This window comes from Octopus sinensis, linkage group LG13 (assembly GCF_006345805.1).
Source record: "Octopus sinensis linkage group LG13, ASM634580v1, whole genome shotgun sequence".
Taxonomy (NCBI): domain Eukaryota; kingdom Metazoa; phylum Mollusca; class Cephalopoda; order Octopoda; family Octopodidae; genus Octopus; species Octopus sinensis.
The window spans coordinates 56,446,156-56,468,655 of NC_043009.1; the positions used below are offsets into that span (position 1 = coordinate 56,446,156).

The 22,500-nt window shown below is 37.4% G+C and overlaps 1 protein-coding gene and 1 non-coding gene across 3 annotated transcripts in view; both read right to left on the bottom strand.

Annotated features, from left to right (window-relative positions):
* Positions 1–7,441: 7,441 nt before the first annotated feature.
* LOC115218640 (putative Ras-related protein Rab-33) overlaps positions 7,442–22,500 on the bottom strand; it is a 21,567-nt gene continuing 6,508 nt past the window's right edge. For both annotated transcript variants that reach the window (XM_036508402.1, XM_029788557.2), the window contains exon 4: positions 7,442–8,351. In XM_036508402.1, the coding sequence (XP_036364295.1) occupies positions 7,872–8,351 (480 nt within the window). In that variant the 3' untranslated portion in view covers positions 7,442–7,871. The remainder of the gene's footprint in view (positions 8,352–22,500) is intronic.
* Positions 14,954–15,117, bottom strand: LOC115218707. Its single transcript, XR_003882253.1, has one exon. It is a non-coding gene; the product is annotated as a U1 spliceosomal RNA (small nuclear RNA).

Here is a 22,500-nt window from a genome sequence, read left to right on the forward strand (position 1 = left end):
AGAATTCATAGTAACTATGGATGATAATAGAGAAAATAGTTCCTGCAATCTCTGCTCAGTTGTTAGTAAGTTTGAGTGTCACAAAAGAAAGTTATCAATGCTGTTATCAAAGTGGGAATTGAAGCTTTAAATCTAATTCTATTGGTCAATTCATCCCTCTCTCTCTCTCTCTCTCTCTCTCGGAGAGGCATAAGCACCTACACGCACATATACACACACAGCAGTAACTTCCGCCTACCAAATTCAATCACAAAGCTTCGGTTGGCCCAGGGCTATAGCAGAAGACACTTGCCCAAAGTGCCATGCGGTGGGACTGAACTCGAAACCATGTAGCTAGGAAGCAAGCTCCCTAACCACGCAGCCATGCCTGCAATAAAATAAGATGCATCACGTGTGCAATATACCTTTGTTGGTGAAGCTGAAATACAAATAAAATGCCATCAGTTGGAATTGTCACCTATTTTTCTTTAGTGATTTGTAACTTTTTACAATTAAATTCTGTAGTCTAGTAAGGTTTGTACAGAACAGGCTTTGCCCAAGTAAAGTTGTTTGCAGTGTTCTATAAATGATTTTGGACATAAGGCTTCGATGTGCAATTATCAGCAGAAATGAAAATTGTATATGTGCTTTTAGAAAATGTTGTCTTTCCTGAATCTTTACTACAGAACCTGATACAGAGGCATCATGTTCTATATATCCATATATATTAAATTATTTATTGTGTGTGTGTGTGTGTGTGTGCGTGTGTGTGTCTGTGTGTAATTTCTGTTGTTCTTTCACTCTAAATTTTGAGTTCCTTCACCCTTAATCCCTACCACTCTCTTGTGAGTTTCATCTAACTTCAACAATTAGCTCATTAACAATTATTCCTCACATGCCTTTTGTTCCCTTCTGACTGTATACAGTATCAGCTCCTCATTTTATGGCTTCTTAAGTTACATAATTGAGTCCCAGTATTATTAATTACATTTCTTTTTCTTTCATTAACTTATAGCAGTCAAGGAGGTGCTCATTCCAAACCAACATAGAATGCTTTCAATTTCATTGTACATTGTCTCATTTCAACTGTAGAAGCAGTAGCAGTATCTACTCCCTACTTTTTCAATTAAACAGCTTTAATTAACTTATTAACTAGCTAATAATTAAGCTATTCCTTAACTTAATACTTCTTAACACTAAAATTTAATCTTAATTTTTTCTAATTTAACTTTATTGGCCCCTGAATGATGAAAGTCAAAGTTAATTCCTGTGGGATTTGAACTTAGAATGTAAAGAGCAGAACAAATACTGCAAATAATCCACCACCCTCCATTGCAGTAGTAATAGTGGTTGTTGTTGTAATAGGCATAAAGTCAGCAATTTTTTAAGGAACTGGGGATTTGATTACATCAACCCCAGTGCTCCACTGTTACTTATTTTATCAATAGTGAGCAAGCTGGTAGAATCATTAGCACGCTGGGCGAAATGCTAAGTGGTATTTCGTCTGCCGCTACATTCTGAGTTCAAATTCCGCTGAGGTCGACTTTGTCTTTCATCCTTTCAGGGTCGATTAAATAAGTACCAGTTACTCACTGGGGTTGATATAATCGACTTAATCCATTTGTCTGTCCTGGTTTGTCCCCTCTGTGTTTAGCCCCTTTTGGGTAGTAAAGAAATAGGTACTTATTTTATCAACCTAGTATTTGAACTCAGAATGTAATGAGCCATAGGAAATGCTACTAAGCAGTGTATCTGATGTGCTTACTAATGGTTCTGCCAATAATCCATTATAATAATAAAAATGATGATGATAATGATTATGATACGGTAAACAAATAAATGACATTTAGCAAGCAGAACTAATGGGCTAGTCAACTGTTTTAACTAACATATTGGATATCAACAGAGACCATTTATCCGAAGCTGTAACATGTCACAGCTTGAATGGTTATCTTTTTTTCTGATCTGCTGGAATAATTGACCCTGTGTTTCAGAGGACTGTAGATAGTGTAAGAGTGTAAAAATGATCTATTAATAAATACTATGTTGCACCAATGTCATAATTACAAATGCTATGGCATGAAGTCATTCCTGATCTCATCTACATGAAATTCACAACAAGCGATCAACCCTCTGCTTCTAAACTCACATCTGAATTATATTGTTATGTTGAAGCCAACATTGTTATTATAATGTATACACAGGCATGGCTATGTGGTTAAGAAGCTTGCTTGTTTCAGGTTCAGTTCTACTTGGGGTAAATATCTTTTACTATGGCTGTACATCATCCACTGCCTTTGTCACCATCCTTTAACCCTTTCGTTACTGTATTTATTTTGAGATGCCCTGTGTTTCTTTCAATTACTTTAAATATAACAAAGAATTTAGTAAAATAACTTAGTTATCATTCAGCTAGTGTTAGGAACATAAATTGTGACCAAGGTTTGGTGGAAGATTTCAATTCAAAACTTATGAAAACAAGACATTTGTACTCAGAGCCAGAGCCAGTTTCAGCCAGGTTGGTAACGAAAGGGTTAATGTCCATTTTCCATGCTGGTATGGGCTGGATGGTTTGACTGGAGCTGGCTAGCTGCACTAAGTTCCAGTCTGATTTGGTTTGGTTTCTATGGCTGGATGCCCTTCCTAATGCCAACCACTATACAGTGTGTACTGGGTATTTTTAATGTGGGACCACATGAGCACTACCATGTGGCATTGGCACAAGTGCTTTTTATATGGCACCAGCACACAACTCTTGCAGGCCAATCCTTTTCACAAGAGGGAGAGGCCTTAACACTTCTGCTGTGAAGGATGAGTCTTCTGGAATACAGGAAAGTGCTAGGTATTTTGGTCCTTTGTCGTCTCATCTGAAAGGCTCAGCATCCTGAGGTTGTCCTTCAGCACCTCGTCCAACGTCTTCCTAGGTCTCTCCCTTCAACATGTTCCATTCACTTTGAGAGAATGGCACGTCTTTATGGAGCAGTCAGCATCCATCTTCACCACATGACCAAACCAGTGCAGTCTTCTCTCTTGCACACTGCGTGTGAAAGTTCATCATCACTATCATTTAATATCCACTTTTCCAAGCTCACAGAGGTCAAACAGAATTTGTCGGGGAAGATTTTCCTATGACTAGGTGTTCTCTCTGTCCCTAACCAGGGTAATATTCCCTCATGCCCAGAAGTGTTTTTCATGGGAGATTGTAAATGAACATTGCTTCTATGATGATGATAGTCATTTACAATCATCACATGATGTCAAGACAAAGTTACACACAAACATACATATTGAGTTTCTTTTAGTTTCTGTCTACCAAATCTACTTTTGTTGGTCCAGGGCTATAGAAAAGGATGCTTGCTTAATATGTGGTTCACAAGAGGACTGAACCTGAGACCATATTGTTGGGTAGCAAGCTTTTTAAACACACAGCCATACCTGCACTTATTTTTTATCTTGTAGTACTTGTTTCAGCCATTAAACTATGGCCATGCTGGGGCATCAACTTGAAGAATTTTTAGTCAAACGAATTACCCCCAGTACTTATTCCAACACTTTTACCAAATCTCTAAGTTATGGAGACACAAATACAGACACACATACACAGGTAGAAATAATGCAAAGCAAATTTTCTGACACTCTGCTAACCCAACATCCAAATGGTTTTGATCTAGGTAGAAGGTCAGCAATTTTGAAGAGAAGGGATTAATTGAATATATTGCTCCCTACTCTCTAGCATGTGACTGGTACTTTATTTTATTGACTCGGAAAAGATGAAAGGTAAAATTGACCTTGGCAGGATTTGAACTCAGAAAGTAAAGTAAAGGAAGAAATACCACAAAGTATTTACTCTGATGCTTTACTGATTCTGCCAGTTCACCAAAAGAGAAGAAAGAGAGCAAAGAAAGATGTTAAAACAGTTGATAATCATTCTTGTATATAAATGTTTATTTTTGTAATATTTTCACATACATATATACGGGGTTGAAAATCATTGACATAAAATGGATTCTTAAACAGGCTTTTCTGAAAATCATTAAAGGAATTTGTATGTTTTTTATCTTTTTTTATATATGCATATATATACATACATACATACATATATATATATATATATTTGAATGCCACAAGTTTAAGTGACAATATATTATGGTTATAAATACAGTAAAATCACAAAATTGAAATTGTTATAAAACATTTGAATTAATTCCTTTGAAAAACGCTGGAGTTGACAGACTAAAATATCAACAAAGCAACATGTTCTGAACTAGATAAGTGCTGCTACCTCATCATTTAACTATACGTGTGGTAGTGATATTGGTTGCTGGTACCATCCCTGAAAGTGAGCGGTGCAGCTTTCCTCAGTTGTAAAACACATATGTAACAATAAAGTATCTGTGATAAAACATAGTAAATTGCATATATATATATATATATATATATATACACACAGGTGTGTGACCTTGTGATTGAGTGTTGGGTACTCATTCATGGGTTACGTAGTGCATTGTATCTTTGAGCAAGGCACTTCATTTCACATTGTCCCAGTCTACCCCTCAGCTGAAATATGTATCTGCTGAGTACTGGTGCAACCTTTTCTCTTCCTGGATGTCTAGTTTTGTCCATGGTAGGAAGGTTGACAAAGTGTCTATGTCTGCTCAAGACTACAGATGCACCTAAAACATGGTACATGCTGCCAAGTCATACTCACTTGCAAGTGATGGCTATATATATATTGTTGTATTTCGGAATGGTCATTTTGCCAGTTTAGCCAATAAAATCTTGCACAACAAATATATATATATATATATAATGGGTTTGGGAGAACAACAAGAGAAATAGAACTCAAAACGAGTAAAGAAATACTTTTTAAGTGCCATGCATGAAACTCTCGGCCTTGAGTCACTTCTGTAACTTTTAGCAATTATAAAATAATAGTATATGTGTGTGTGTGTATGTATGAGTGTGAAGACACACATAGGTTTTTGTGTGTGATATATATGTATATATATACATACATACATACACACATGCGTATATAATGATATAATGCTCTTAATCAAATAAAGAACATTTTTTAATAATCTACTACAACACTTGTAAAATACAGAATATGCATGCATGTATGTTTGTGTATATATATATATATACACACACACCTGTTTTTAAATATGGGTTCTACACTAGTAAAAGCATTTCAAGTTATCCCTAGCTTTCTCCAGGTGTGATATTCTGATCCTTGAAGAGTGTTAAGATAAACATATAACTTATACTGGTATCAGATCTATATTCAAATAATACATATATAAACATACAGAGGGAGAAAGAGAAAGAGAGAGAGAGATGTTAAATGTAAAATAAATTCTAAAGAAATAATTTAACATGAAAATTACTTTATGTCTTTCATAGACATTTGATACATCGGCAATCCAACTTCAGTGCATTTACATTGTAGAAAAAAATTCCCAAACAAACCTAAAGTACCAGCAACTTTTAGAGGTTTACAATAACCTTTGATATATGACTGAGGTCAAAAATATAATCAGTCAAAGCTGATAGAGCAGAAAATGAATTTTCTAGTATTTGAGAATTTGAAGCTTCTTTAATCTTTTGATCCCAAGAAGTGGCATCCATTGCAAAAAAACTCTTGCACTCAAATTTTATTCAACAGTATATGTTTCCTTTATTAACAACTTGCTGTCATTGTACAACAGCTATATATGGTTGTTACAATATTTCATTAAGAAAATTGACTTTGAAAACAAATATTTTTATAAAATACTTTTCAATGGATTTTAAAATCTAAAAAAAATGGTGAATAAATATTTTTTAATTAATATAAAAAGTTAACATTAAGGGATTTTGTTGACAATCATATTAAAATTCGAACAAAACAATCTTGTATAATGGACTTATCCCTCAAAAGAACATCATAGCTTTAAGGTTGTAGTTAGTTTTAAACTTATTTAAATTTTGAAAGACCCATATACATAATTGTGAGTTTGTATATATATATATACACACACACACATACATACATACATAAGTATGAATGTATTATGAATGAAAGACGAATGAACAGGGGTTGAATAATTACTTTCATTAGCTTACTGGTGTTTCTGCTATAAGTAAGTACACACTCAGAGCTGAGTGTCAGTGTAACATCTTACTGGTTTTTCAGAGCTGTTTGAATAAAGTGTTTTTCTTTTGCAGAATACATTTAAATACATATAGTTGGATACATCCAGACACACATATAAGTATGTATTTACCTATGTACTGACATGAGTATGAAACTCTCCAGTAGTGGAATCCTGGTTTGGGAATTCCAGTGTTTTGAGGATTACGGAACCACATCTTAGTCACAAACGTTCCCAGGTCTGCTCTGACCTAGAGTAGCAGCACCTATCAGGGTCCCATCTATAGGTTAATTAGCAAGTCATTCAGGCAGTTGGAGTCCATTAACCTGAGGTGGGTGTGTGACCCATCTAAGGAAAGGAGAACCTTGACTCCAAACCTCTACTGCCCTGCGGCCATATCTAGCAGTGACGAAGGCTTCAGGAATAAACCCCCGAGGAAAAATTTGGAGTTGGAATCCCTGAGGCAGATCATCACCTACAACCTTGCTCTGGCAACTCTTTCGCTATGATGGAGCCTAATTGTGATGGCTGAGCTGTTCCATTGGATTCCTCGGTGATGTGGAGAGCAAGGGGGGATATGCTGCATGGGCAATGACCTGTCCTCCATACCATACTGCTCAGGCTAGGATCCCATCGAGCATTTTATACTGGAGAAATAGCATTGAACTTTTCAGCCATAGACAACTAAAATTTTTACCCATGGTCATTGATGACAGCATGGAAGCCTTAGATGTGTATATATGTATGTGTATGTATACACACACATTGAGGACGTGGGACATGTGGAGGGAAGAATGTTGAATTTCAGTAAATTAAGAGAAGTAAAGAGTGAATTGGCCATTGTAGGTTTATGAAACCAGTCCTATGTGAAATGCTTCAAATGATAATTGTCAAATAAAGGAAAAATCAGATCTTTCTTCAAACATGGTAGATAATGTTATAAAATCCTAATGTCTTAAAATCAATCAATCAATCAAATTAATATAAAGTAAACTTTACAGAACAGTCACAAAGGATTCAAGTGCCAAAGTAAGATGTTTTATGATGCTAGTTGACGTCCCATATCTGGGATAAAATAATAATTGAATTCTGGGTTTGAGTCAACTTTATTTTACAGAATTAACAATTATTAAGAAATAAAATTAGATCTTTTTCCTTTTCAATAAATAACTTTATTCATTTTTATTAGTTTTCTAAAAAATACATTTTAGAAAGAAAAAAAAAAAAACCCAACAAAAACAAAAAAAGCAAAAAAAAAAAAAACAAAACAAAGAATCTATTTGAAATAAATAAATTATAGAATTAAAAAAAAAACTATATAGATGAATACTGATATTTTATTTATTATACCCAGAGTCAACATGATTGATCTCATTTTATCACTGGAACAATTTTTATCAACTGCAAAGGGATGGAAAGGCGGAATCACTGAGAAGTTAAATATTGCAAATGTCTTTTATTTCTATGCAAGTTAAAACAAAGCATAACAAAAAGGGCATAACAAAATGATAAGCATTAAAAATGTAAATATGTAAGCATATATATATAAATCAACAAGTTATGAAAATAAAATGAGATTTTTAAAGAAATGGTGATCACACCGCAAAATAAAACAAACAACCAATAGTAAAACAATTAACCCCCATCTATTACCTAGAAGAATCCTTTTACAATTATATACATATATATGGTTGTTTATATGAATTAAATGCTTTGTAAATGTACCTGGTATCTATTAAAAAGGGTCTTAAAGAGTTAACAACTACAGCCATAGTCTTTCTTTCCGTCATCTTGTTGAATATCAGGGCTACAACCAATGTTAGTGATCTGTGAACTTTCTGAGGTGAATCGTGGGATATAGCTGGGCATCATTGGTTTAGAGTTCTTCAGTTTATGAGCCAGTGTCATAAAAATTGCTTCTACGTGGTTCGCTTTCTCATCATCTTTAGCTGAAGTTTCAAAAAGGGGCATGTTGTGAGAATCAGCAAATTTCTGGGCTGCATTGGTATTGACAGCAATTCTATCGATGATGTCACATTTGTTGCCGACCAAAATTCTTGGAATGTCTTTATTTAAGTTATGACGATCACATTCTTCAATCCAGTTTGGCATGTTCTCAAATGAGCTGATCTTTGTAACATCATATACAAAGACAACAGCGTGCACATTCCTGTAATAATGTTGGACCATACTCTTCCGAAATCTTTCTTGCCCTGCTGTATCCCACAGTTGTAACTGAAAATAGAAAATGAAAACAAAATAAAAAGTGAATAACTTCAAAGGCTACAGTTCTTGATTTTCAGATCCTCTTAAAGAAACTAAAAATAAAGGTATGAAGAAAACTGAACAACCTTTCTGTGACTTGAAGGTACATCCTGACACACCTTCACTGCCATCTTCCTTCCCTTCTAACAGGGGTAACCATGTATCTCCCCTACCACAAGACATCTGTTCCTGCCCCCCTATTATAACTGCAACCTCTCATCACCTGGCATAAAATCACCTCCCTCAATACAACTTACCTATCTCAGTTGAAAGGTCTTGTCTTGCAGGTTACTTGGTAATGTCACTAGTGTTGGCATTGTGTAAAAAATACCCAGTCTATAAGGTTGTTGGTGTAAGGACAAATATCCAGCCATAGAAACCATGCAAAAGTAGACATTGGAGCTTGATGCAATCCTATGGGCATTCAACTTCTCTTGAACTGGCCAACAAATGTTAGCAGAGAAAGCAGATGTTAACTGATGATGATGATGATGCATATTGTTATTGCTAAAATGCATTAAGCATCCATTATCATTATTGTCTTGATGTACCCTTTTCCATACTTGTATGGGTCAGATGGAATTTGATGAGGAAGATTTTCTATGGCTAGATGCCCTTTATATTGTCAACCCTCACTTGTTTCCAAACAGTTCCCCCTTAATTGGACATGTTTTCATGGAAGGCTGGGAATGAGACTGCCTGATGGCAGTGACACTTGTTCATGACTACTTCTTGACACCAAAACAAGGAGACACACAAACACACATATGTCATTTCACTAAGCCCTTCACTCCTTAACAAGCATAGGCCATTGACGACTTTTCTCCACTAGTCTTCACTCAGGATGATCTTTTAGGATATCCTCTCTTCCTTGAGGGAAGGCCTTCCTCTCCCACATCTTGAATTGTCATCGATGTTTCTGTAACTTTATTTTTTCTAGGTAGAGATATTGGCCTTATGCAAGCACATATTTTTACCTTCTAACCTTTGACCTGTCCAGCTGGACAGGTCAAAGGTTAGAAGCTAGGCTAATATGGACCACCTCTTACCAAAGGTAAAAATATGTGCTTGCATAAGGCCAATATCTCTACCTAGAAAAAATAAAGTTACAGAAACATCGATGACAATTCAAGATGTAGGAGAGGAAGGCCTTCCCTCAAGGAAGAGAGGATATCCTAAAAGATCATCCTGAGTGAAGACTAGTGGAGAAAAGTCGTCAATGGCCTATGCTTGTTAAGGAGTGAAGGGCTTAATGAAATGACATATGTGTGTTTGTGTGTCTCCTTGTTTTGGTGTCATGCAGTAGTCATGAACAAGTGTCACTGCCATCAGGCAGTCTCATTCCCAGCCTTCCATGAAAACATGTCCAGTTAAGGGGGAAATATTACCTTGTTTGGAAACAAGTGAGGGTTGACAATATAAAGGGCATCTAGCCATAGAAAATCTTCCTCATCAGCTTGTAGTGGATATGTATATGTGTGTATATTGTATGTATGTATACGATGGGCTTTTTTCAGTTTCCATCAACCAAACCTACTCAGAAGGTGTGTTTGGCAAGGGCAGTAGTAGAAGATATTTACCCAGGGTACCACACAATGGGACTGAAGTCGAAATCATTCTAGTTGGGAAACATGATACTAAGGCTTCTACTACAACTATCCAAAGATAATTCCCTCAAAGTACAACTGATCCCAGATAATCCCACACCACCACTGGAGAATTTCCTCAGTTAAGTAGTATATGTACTGGCCTGTTTGCTATTCAGTCCATTTCAATATGTCTGGAAGTTTAAAAATTACTGCAGCAGAGGAAGACAAGATCGTATGTCCAGGATTACTGAGATATTTAGTAATACTTCTTCATTAAGAACATCTGTTTCCTCACCTGTCTCTGATAGTAATTTTTGTCTTATTATATAGATTCTTGTGCATCAAACCAACTCACACATTCTCTTTATTTGATATCCTTGTTACCTGAACCTACTTCTTTTATTAAGTTTGGATAAATTTACACTACTATCACATTAAATTATTATTGGTCAACTTTTTGCTTACCAACTTTGGTACTTGATAAAATTTCTACCATTCTTTGATCTAATTACTTCCATTAATTTTGCATTTCCTGGCCCTAACACCTTACTTTATATATATATATATATTTACATAATATCGAGGTCTCTTTCATTCTTTTGTTATCTTACCATTTTTATCTATATCTCATGATGATGATGATGATGATGATGAGATATAGATAAAAATGGTAAGATAACAAAAGAATGAAAGAGACCTCGATATTATGTAAATATATATATATATATATATATATAGAAAGAAGGTATAAACATACATATATATAAAAAAAGGTGTAAGAAAAGGAACACAAGAAATGTAATTGTTATTAGTGCTTTCAGAATTACATGTGTTTCAGAAGCCCAGCAAACATCAAATTACATGAGCTTAAAAGCCCAATTATGTGACATATGCAGCTAGCCCTCCCTTTTCATCAGTATTATTGAAAAAAAAATACAACAATGCCAATAATGCTAATGAAGAGGGCCAGCTGCACTTGGTGCATAATTGGGCCTTTAAGCTCACATATTCCATTTTCTATATATGGCATACAGACTATACACACTAGCCAATCTAGCGTTATGAAGGTTTTCAAGCCACAATGAGTATAGGAGTAAAATGTAGAACAGATCTACTATATCCAAATATTTTGGCAATGTGTTGTGCTTTCTGGTGCTGGACTTCATTAATCCTTTCTCGATTTTCTACCATATATATATGGTATATATAGATATATATGTGGTCTAGTGGCTAGAGTGTTACACTCACAACTGCAAGATCATGGTTTCAATTCTAAGACTTGGTACTGCATTGGGTTCTTGAGCAAAACACTTCATTCCATATTGCCCTACAATCACTTGGATATCCGACATGTGGCAGGCCATGCACCTGTACAGGTAATGTTGATTTGATCACTATAAGCAAATACCTATACACACACACGATTATCATTTTTATGTACACATATGATTATCATCTTTGTGTTAAGTTTTCCATGGTATGGGTTATGATGGGGCTTCTCCAACATATATGGCATACAGTCTATAATACACACTAGCCAACCACTTGTCAACTTCTTCATGAGGTTTAGTATTTTGAGATCAGCATTTGCTACTTTTCCCAACCATTGCTTTTCTACTTGGATCACTTGGACCTTCTTTACCCAGCTGTTGCCCTCCATACACATCCCATACCAACTTACTGGATTCCTCTTTTTACTAAGTTTTCCACTCAATCCATCTATACTTCTTTGTTCATGCTTACCAACATTACACACCCAGAGGAGAATGTTTACTACATTTCTTTCCAACTTCAACACATCCTCTGCCTTCAATATCACACAGAGATGATCAAACAATCTGAGAGAGAAAGAGAGACCCCTTGCTGCCAGCAGCAACTTTTCCTACCACCATTTCCATTGCTGAGAAGGCCACCTAGACAACAGAAACTGTCAAATATTTGCAGGAGGCTTTCCAAGTGTTTGAAAGAATTTATTTCCTGGGTACTCTTTATTGCTAACTTCTCCAGTGCATCTGCTACATATAAACCCCAGTTTGACTGTGATCCCACTGTATTTCTTGAACAATGTAATTTACATTTGATGTATAGGAAATATCTAATTGTAGTTTATAATGTGGTATAGAAACAGAACAGAACAGTGACGTGTTTATTTATTTATATCTTTGCCACTGAATCAAGAGCCTGTTCTCTGATATTGTCATGTTATTGTTAGAGAATGAGATTCCTTTTGCTGGCTGAGCAGTGTGACTGTACTTATCACTGGCAATTTTAGTAGCTGCAGGAGGTCAGGTAGTGCGAGCTTCATTAGTATTTGTGGTGGTGTCTAAATTCAGTTTATTATAATTGTAGACTACTGCTGCTAAATGTTACATTTTATGCTTGGTATTTTTTGGCAATGGTACTGGTAGTATCTGACTGCCTTTTGCTTTTAGAGCTGCAGTTGACCACTTGTAACTGGGTCAAATTAGTCACCCGTACTAAATTTCTGGTGATTTTACATTATTATTTCAAGTTTATTCACATGTTTAGTAATTATATAACAATTTCTAAAATTCTTTTTTAGTTCTTGCCTTGTAAGAGTAACGTAAATTCAATAGCAATTTCATATAACTATGGTTAAACTTTTAGAATCATAAGGGCATTAAGAAAAAGCAACCTGAAATTACAGGTGTAATTATAGGTTGCAAACTGAGGGAATATTTTTTTGTTGCAATATAACAAAATCACACAAGGGCTTGGAGAGAAACACATAACTGTGGACCATCTGGGGAATAAAAGAAGAGTAATGAAGTACAGAGGTACAAAGAACAAATCTGAAGCATTATGCAGTATACCTGTCTCTCCTGCATGACTACTTCATTTATCTGACGCAATTTTAAAGCAAATCTATCAGAGCATTGCAGGTAATGGCACTAACGATGCATTTAATGCCCAAGCTTTGCTATTATGCAATATCTAACTTAGCATAAAATATTACACAATTTGCCTGCTACTAAGAGAGGGTGGGAGAGAGAGTTCCTTTCTTATCAGCAAAGTGCTTTCCACCCCTACCAATTTTTCAACCTTTCTTACTTTGTCTGTTTTCACCACTGATTAAGTCATTAAGGTAACAGAAGTTGTCAACACCTTCTAGAAAGTTTTTCTAAGAATTTAAAAGATTTTATTTCCAAGGTACTCTTATTGCTAACTGCCCCTGTGCATCTGTCACATGCAAATTTCTCCATGTCAGTTTGCCTATAATCCCATTGTATCTCTTCTTTCCTTGATGGTTGTAGAATTTCATATATTAGGTTTTCATTCATTGATTTCAGGTACTTTTTCCATGTTTGGAATTATTTCTCTAATTCTTCAACTGATTCAGGTGTAAGAAAAAGGTTGTCCATTGGTATACAAGAGTTTGTATGGGCATGGCCAATCTTAAACTCTATTATAGCACAGAGTACTAGAAACAAGAGAGGACTGAAAACAGAGCCTTGGTGGACATTCCCCAAAAGCCTTACTAAACTCATTGCTAATTTCCTCTTGCTGACAACACCCCTTTACATGGCTTACACAGCTCTCACAAGTCATTCATCAATACCCAGTTTTTTCAATGATTACAAAGCTACAGAGTATGTTACCCAGTCAAAAGCTTCTGAAAGTCAACAAATGCTAGTATAGCATAGTATATGTTTGTTCCTTTTCGAGCCATGCCTGGTCATAAGGACTGGTTTCCCGGTTTCCTTGGCGTATAGGTTCCCCACCTGGATAGGACACTGGTCTGACGCAGGTAAGATGCAAGATGCAGGAGGAAAGAGTGAGATAAAGTTGTGGCGAAAGAGTGAGCAGAAGTTCGCCATTACCTTCTGCCGGAGCCACGTTGAGCTTAGATGTTTCGCTCATAAACACACACATCGCCTGGTCTGAGATTTGAACCCACGATCCCTCGACCGCGAGTCCGCTGCTCTAACCACTAGGCCATGTGCCTCCACAGTATAGTATATATGCTCACGTGGTCACCCCAGTTTTATCCTGCCTCAACTTCTAACTCTTTGGACTTGCATGTCTTAACCACTTCCCAAATTTTCTGCACCTCTCCTCATCTACATACCAGCACTGGATATACTGACTCTACTTTCATGGATTTCAGTGGATTTTTTCGTTAGTATAGTGGCTTGTTGTTAGCTAAGAATTTATGTAGTTGTCTCATTAGGAGAAAACCAACAATGGTACCATGTCACAATACAAGCCAAAATGGCTTCTCATTAGCTCTGCTATATCTATTTCTGTTATCTTAATAAATTGGTCTGACAGTTTAATGACTCTGTCGTTACATCTTTGTGTTCTGAGTTCAAATCCTGCCATGGCTTGCCTTGGGTGGTAAACTTAATCCATCACCTGGTTTAACACCACCACCCAGCACTTTGGGTATCCTTACTGGAGTGTGCTCTGTTGCAGGCATTCAGAGTAGGTCTATGATTTGAGAACACCTTGTACTTTCTCCCTCTTACTAGTTTTGAAGGTTCTACAAATAGTCATGGGCATTGCCATTCTTTCATGATGAATATATAAAAAAAAACAACAAAAAACTAAAACAACAAATATATTTTTAACCTGTTTGTTGTTGTCTTTTAATGTTCTCTCTCATTCTTGTTGAATTTGGTTTGTTTTGGGGCATGTTTTGTTAACATACCATTACTCTTTCTTTAATAATTCCTTCTTACATTTTATTTTTTATGTTGTCTATATTAGCTGTCACTATGGTAATTGAAAAGCAGGACAATTAGACAAACACGGGCATCACATTTATGTCTTGTATATTTGGAAAGAAACATTATATCACAATAAAATCAACTAATTATGAACTGAACGACAAAAATGGGAAACAGAAACTAAATTAAAACAGAACATAAATGAAAGATTCAAAACACACATATATGTCTTAGGAGATGGGGGAGCACTTTTGGAAGTGAAAGTATTGAGGAATTACTCTTGGAGTCTATGAAAAGGTGAGCGCGAATGCAGATCCCACATATAGAAATAGTGCATCTGCATTGCCTACATTTGAGGTGATCACAAAGGTTAACTCAACCGGATTGCAATGGAAAGGCCTCACTTTGGGAGGATCACCTTGATGATCATGATTAACCCTTGTGCCAGGTAAGTACATTTTTTGTATTCCCTCATTCTTTTATTTGTTCCAGTCATTTGACTGTGGCCATACTGGAGCATTGCCTTTAGTTGAAGAAATCGACCCTAGGATTTATTCTTCATAAGCCTAGTACTAATTCAGTCGGTCTCTTTTGCTGAACCCTAAGTTATGGGGACATAAACACAGACACACAAATACATACATACATACATATATATATATATATATACGTCTTCCAAATCCACTCACAAGGCTTTGGTTGGCCCGAGGCTATAGTAGAAGACACTTGCTCACGGTGCCATGGAGCGGGACTGAACATGGAACTATGTGGTTGGGAAGCAAGCTTCTTACCACATGACAATTACCGCAGAAGCAATTCTGTTCATTTCTAGTCTGCCATGAAAGAAAATGTCTGGCCACTGGAAATATCTTGCTTGGAAACAAGTTAGGGTTGGTGAAAAGTAAGGCACCTGGCCATAGAAAATCTGCCTCAACAAATTTTGTCTAACCAATGCAGGTAGAGAAAACTGGATTTTGAACAAGGATTGTGAGAAGAGAGAGGGAAAGAGAGAGAGAGAGGGAAAGAGAGAGAGAGAGAGAGAGAGTGTGTGTGTGCGTGCATGCATTGTTTTTTTTTTTTAAATTCAGTAAATTAACCCAAACAGATGACGGAGAAAGTAAGATAAAAAAAAATGTTAGGATGGTTGAAACAGTTTCTCCGCATTGAAAAATAAAGTGCATTCCGTTGCAATTACCACTGTGACATTTTATTAGAGAAAGTGAAATGGACAGCTACTCGACCTGTATATGAATTAATACAGATACTTTGATAGTATTTTGTTGTATAAAATTTCACTAGGTTCCAAAGATACACAAGAATAAAGTGCAAGTTTGTAGTTTTGTTTTGATTTTTACACCTGTTTTTCCATGCTAGCATCACATACACACACGACAATGTATCACCATAATCATCATTAGTTTAATGTCCACTTTTCTATGGTCACATGGGTTGGATGGTATTTTGTTGAGGTGGATTTTCTACAACCGGATGCCCTTCCTGTTGCCAACATTCACCAACCAGGCAAAGCAAATATTTCCTCATGACCAGACACAGAAGACGGGAAATGAAGGACATGGCTTCACTGACAGTGACACTCATTTACAACTGTTATACACTGTCAAAGCAAGGAGATAGTATCACACACACCCAGATATGTCTCTGAAAACAATAACCCTCTGCTTGAATGGGCTACAGTTCCCCAGAGTTGACCATGTATCTCTTCCAGGTGGTGCTATTTAATTAGACATGGCTTGAGTCAACTTCGGCCGAAACTTATCTTAGTAATCTAATCTATGCTGTAACCTTTTAATCAAAGCATGACAACGTGGGTAGAGGCTGATATCTTAACATTTCTGATGGTCTTAAGTATAAAAAAATTATTAAAGATTTATATAGAACTACATTCAGAGTAAGTCTATAAGTTATTGTGTTTAGACCTGGTTTCTATCCTCAAACTGTTCCGTTTTTTTGATGGTGATTGTGGTGAAAGCAGAGACAGTGTTGATGATGACGATGGTCAAGATAAGTATAGGAGGAGGGAAAAAATAGTATTGGTGGTTATAATGGTGACAGGAGTAGTGTGCTGTGAGGTGGAAATGAGGTGCTTGGCGGAGGTCTGCGCTCTCCGAGTGCTTTTCTAGTATTGTATTGTGGTTGTTTCCTTTGAGAATTTATAGAAAGCTTTGGGATTTATTTTTTTTTGCTTTCCACAACTCTCTCTGCTCTTTCCCTTTTGTGAAAGAGTTTGAGCTTGTTTTCGATTCCTCAGAATGTCCATATTAAGATAGACTTCTACATGCTGATACATATATATGGTGTTTTACGTGCCATCTGCACAGGAGCCAGTCCGATGGCACTGGCAACGACCACACTTGAATGTGGTTTTTCATGTGCTACTGGCACGGGAGCCAGTCAGTGGCCCTGGCAACGATCATGCTCGGATGGAGCTTTTAATGTTCCACTGGCGTCAATCAGGTGGTACTGTCATTGGCCACGTCAGCGATTTTGATTTCATTTGTCTCAACAGGTCTTTGCAAGCAAAGTTTATTGTCCAATGAATGAAGGATACTCATATGTGGGCTGGTGTGGTGGTGGGTGTTACTGTTCCATTCGCGTTTTCTATTGAGGCTTGCTCTGTCTACTGCTACGTGTGTAGCCTCTGTGATCTGTCTAAGTGCCGTGTCAGTTCTATGTCCTGTCTGAGCATGTTGGAAGGGCACTGATGAGCTTTTCCCTTCTTTGAGCTCTCGCCAATGTTCACTTATGCACTCTCCTATGCTGCATGCAGTCTCTCCAACGTAGGTAGCTGTCATGTTTCTGCACCGACCCTCAGTACATCATAAGCTACACACTACATTCCTAACCTTACAGCTAACTCGTGGGTTCATCCTACATACAACACAATTGTACTCTGTACAAGGAGACTTATCAAAGGGATAGGTATTACAGATCAGGGATTTTAATGGGGCACCATGCTTCTCTACTACTTTAATTCGTAGATTAGCCTTACTTAATGTTTTCTAAAAAGGTGTGCTAGTTCACTACCAGGGGTAGCATCGACGAACGTAACACTGGTATTTTTTGTTGCCATACCAAGTGTTAGCCTTATTTATCTTATTACTGGTCCTTTCTGTGCTGTTCCATGATTTACTCAAGTACAGTGAGCAGATCCCTTTAGCATCACTCTCTATAATGGCTTTGTACTCAGTCTTGGCTCCTTTGTACACTCTAGTCCAGTCCCTCTGTTTGTAATCAGAGAACTGCATGTGGTGGATGAAGTGTTGTACGTCTTTCAAATTCCATAGGGTTGCACACGCGAGACATATTCCTCATCACAGTCACCAAGTCAGTTTTAAAAATATTGAAGTTAGCGTTGTCCACAATTGCTGTGTTCTTGTGAACAAGGTACTTAGGGCCAGGGGTTAGGCATAATGAGAGTGAAGGATCTGGACCTTACAATTCTTTGTTTCTAGCCAGAGTTCAGTGTCTAAAATGGGTAATCTACAGTTAGGGTGCTTACTAGGGTAGTCTATTATTATTTCTATACTCTGGTGAAAGGAGCTAGCTATTTGCTGGATGCTCTCCAGAGTGTTAGCTTCTAGATCATTAACATTGTCTTGTAGGGGTGCTTTGGCCACTATGTTGATAATATCCACATAGCAGGAGTACATGGCTAGGTTTATGGAGTTCTCTGCAAATTTCTCTGTAAGTCTCCTGTCCCACCATACCATAAATAGGTTAGCCACATTGCCAGCGATACTGACACCGATGGCTGCAGCATCCTCCTTTGTTATTAAACTTAAATATATGGCCCTTGAGTGTGGTCTTGGTACTCGCACCCACTGTATGTGCGACCATATTTTTAACCTGATCGTTATTTCTGGTCCACTTGTTCCATCTCTCTTTAGGGGTCTTTCTTGGCCATAGAAGTTATAATGGGGAGTCTACCTCTTATCGATATAGAGGATCAGAAACAACTGTCACGTTTATCTACGTAATCATTGTTGCATGTCAGTGTCAGGAGATATATAAATGTGTATATATATATATATATACCTTTTGTACAATCTACCTTTCACATTGAGCAAGAGGCCTTTTGTCACCAGTAGGGGTAGGAGCTTTCTGAACTTTGCCCAGGCTATTCTTATTCTAGTGGTAACAATCTCTAAGCATCCACCCCCACTACAGACTTGGTCACCTAGGTAGCAATAAATAAACAGTTACCACGGTAGCAAAAATTCACACAAGTAACAAGGATGTAACAACCTATTTATAAAAGTACAAACTCCAGGTTAGAGTGAAATATCTTGTACAATATAGATAAATAAATAAATGGAGCTAAATGTAGGTGTTATTCAAATTCTTTTACTTTCAACATATGTTTTGAAGACAACATTGGTATTATTCCAGAAGGAATAAAATGGTATAAAACAATGCAATCTTTTCGTCAGGGAAAAAATATATATGTGTATATATATATACAGCCTGCGTTTTTGTTGTTTTGTGGTGCGCAATTCTATCTCATTATCAGAATCACTATTCTTTCACTCCGGCAGTGGCAATGTTAAACATATTCATTCAATTATGTTATCCCAAATCCCAAAACTCCATCTCCTTGTGTTCTGTCTTTGACCAACCTCTGGTCTCTCTCTCTCTGTTTTGTTAACCACTTGCTTCTCACAATACTTAATCTCTGCTCTCCACCACCCCACCCTATATTAACTAGCTAATTTAGATTCCCCTACCTCATATTTTAATACCTCACCGCATGGAGTAGAAACCAGAAGATGTTCAGATAAGCAGCCTTGTTTTCCAGCCTAGCACACATCTAAAACCTCTCTCTCAGTGCAAATTCTTATGATTACTTTATTATTTCATTTCATTATCTATCAATGTAAACACAGTTTTGTCTTCCACACCGTATATGTTTAGAGAAAAAAACTTAAGATCCCTTCACTCAATCCAGCTCTCCCTCCTTCTCCTCTTTCACACTCATTTATTACTGTCATTTATTCATTCATTTATCTAATTCTGTCACAGTTTGGCTGACTGAAAACTGTTGGTTATAGTGCTAGTTAAGAACTCAAATGCCCAATTCTATCTCATTATTATCATTAATATTCTCTCACACCGGCAGTCTGTGTTTCTGCTGTTTTGTGGTCCAACCAGTCGCCATGATTGACTGCTAATTCCAAAAGTTTTTTTTATTCTTTCTCTGTCTATTTCCTCATGTTCCTTTCTGTTGAAGAGCATAGGCTCGAAATGTAAATGACTTTCTTACCTTCCCAAGCATCAAACTAATATACCTGCTTGTTGTTTATACCCCTGTCTTTGTCATTTGTTTTTCTGTAAATTTCATCTATAGGCGCAGGAGTGGCTGTGAGGTAAGTAGCTTGCCTACCAACCCATGGTTCCGGGTTCAGTCCCACTGCGTGGCATCTTCGGCAAGTGTTTTCTGCTATAGCCCCGGGCTGACAAATGCCTTGTGAGTGGAATTGGTAGACGGAAACTGAAAGAAGCCTGTCGTATATATGTATATATATATATGCGTGTGTGTGTTTGTCCCCCTAGCATTGCTTGACAACCGATGCTGGTGTGTTTATGTCCCCGTAACTTAGCGGTTCGGCAAAAGTACTGGGCTTACAAAAGAATAAGTCCCAGGGTTGATTTGCTTGACTAAAGGTGGTGCTCCAGCATGGCCGCAGTCAAATGACTGAAACAAGTAAAAGAGTAAAAAGAGTAAAGAGTATATATATATATATATATAAAAATCTTTATTTATCTTTTATTGGTTTCGGCCCAGGGCTGAGGTCATGCTGGTGCACCACCATAGTCATTTGGTGTTGTTTCTGGTATTGTTTTTGGTAAAGTAGTGAGTTGGAAGGAGCTGCTCTTCTTTGCGTCTCCTGCTGCAATGTGGATTTCTCTGGTATCTTAGATAGAAACCTGTCCAGACGTTCCTTGAAAACTTCCACATCAACAACTTGTAGATCTCTAAGGTTGCCTGGCAGGATGTTGAACAATTCCGGGCCCTTGAAACCCAAACTATTGCAGTACTGTGTCCTTATTTTAGATGGGGAAGACAGGATCTTTGACATGATGCAGTGCTGTCTAGTTCGAAGATTGGTATAGCTGTCAATTCCAAAATTAGGAGCTAAACTCCCCAAGATCTTCTAAATATATATCACCACAAATCTCTCTCGTCTTATCTCCAGGGAATAGAGACTCAGCTCCTTTAGCCTCTCCTAGTAGCCCATCTTTTGCATCGAGTTAATCTTTGTGTATTGGTGCTGGATTACTTTGAATTTTGCAGTTTGTTTCACATTCTCTGGGGATCATAGTTGGGAGCAGTAGTCCAAGTGGCTGAGAACGGAAGTCATCCGTAGGAGTAGCAGGGCATCCCTTTTCCTGGTTCTGAATGTCCTCAGAATCCATCCAGCTACTCACCTGCACAGTGTTGCCATCTTGGTAATATGCACATGGGATATTGCATCATTGCTCATGTGAACCCCCAGGTCATGCACTGACTTTCTCTCTAGGATCGTGTTACCTTCTGGTCCAGTGTATTTCGATTTTAGCCTGGTGTTGGACCGATAGTGGAGTGCCTGAAATTTCATAAGCATTGAACTGCATGTTATTTTTGTTAGTCCATTTGTATATTTCATTTAGATCTTTCTACAGTTTTATTATGTCCTCTGGGTTCCTAACTGCCTGCGATACTTTTGTGTCATCAGCATAACTGGTCAGATTGGCTGACTTACTGTGGGGGCATGTCTGAGAGGGCCACCACAAATGGTAGTGACCCCAGTACAGTTCTCTCTGGGACTCTGCTGAGAATTGGTGTCTCTTCAGAGTGAGAACCATTGGCTACAACTGTCTGACTCCGGCTCTTCAGAAAATCATGCAGCCACTTTCCCAGTTTCCCAGTAATACCAAGGTTTCACAGCCTGTGACATATCATGCCATGATCAACCTTGTTGAAGGCCTTGGCAAAGTTGAGGTATATCATGTCTACAGCTGACTGGTTTAGCTGTTGTTTCAGTGCCCAGTCAGAGTGTAGCAGCAGCTGGGTGAGGCAGCTCCTCCCTGGATGAAAGCCATGTTGCGTGTTTGTGAGAAGGTTCTTTTTCTTCTAGGAACATGATCAGCCTTTTTCAGACAATGCGTTCCCTTGTCTTCCTAACATGTGAGGTCAGAGATGGGCCTGTAGTTTTTAGCATCTGCTTTGTTCTCTTCTTTATGGACAGGGCATATCATATCCTCTTTTGCCATGTTGGGAAGTATACCAAATGCAAGGAAACTCTGAAAGAGTATCTGCAGTTTCTTTGCAAGAGCCTTTTTACATGTCTTTACGAGAACGGCCAGGAGTCCAGCTGGACCCATTGCTGAATTTGATCTCAACTCATCAATGGCCAATATTACATCTTCTTCTGTTATGCTGATGTAATTGATGGTTGCCTCTCTAGATTTGTTACATTGAAAAACTCCTCAGGCTTATTTGCATATTTTCCATTGGAGAAGTGAAAACATTTTGGAATTGTTTTAGTGCTTCACTTATCTTCACCAGGTCTGAAGTTAGTGAGCGGTTTTAACCAAATACTGGGCTTATCTTATAGCGTACTGGGGTAGACTCCTTTGCCAATGTGAAGACGGCTTCAGGATTTCTTCTTATATTTTTGACTGCCCAGGTTTCTCTTCTCTTTCTTTTTCATGAGAGATTTTGAGTTTATTTTCTATCAAGAAGAGTTCCTCTGTCAGGTGGGATTTCACACTGTCATTGGGGTGCTTGTTCAAACAATTTTAGATCTTTATTCTCTGTCACATGATTATTCTCCTGCC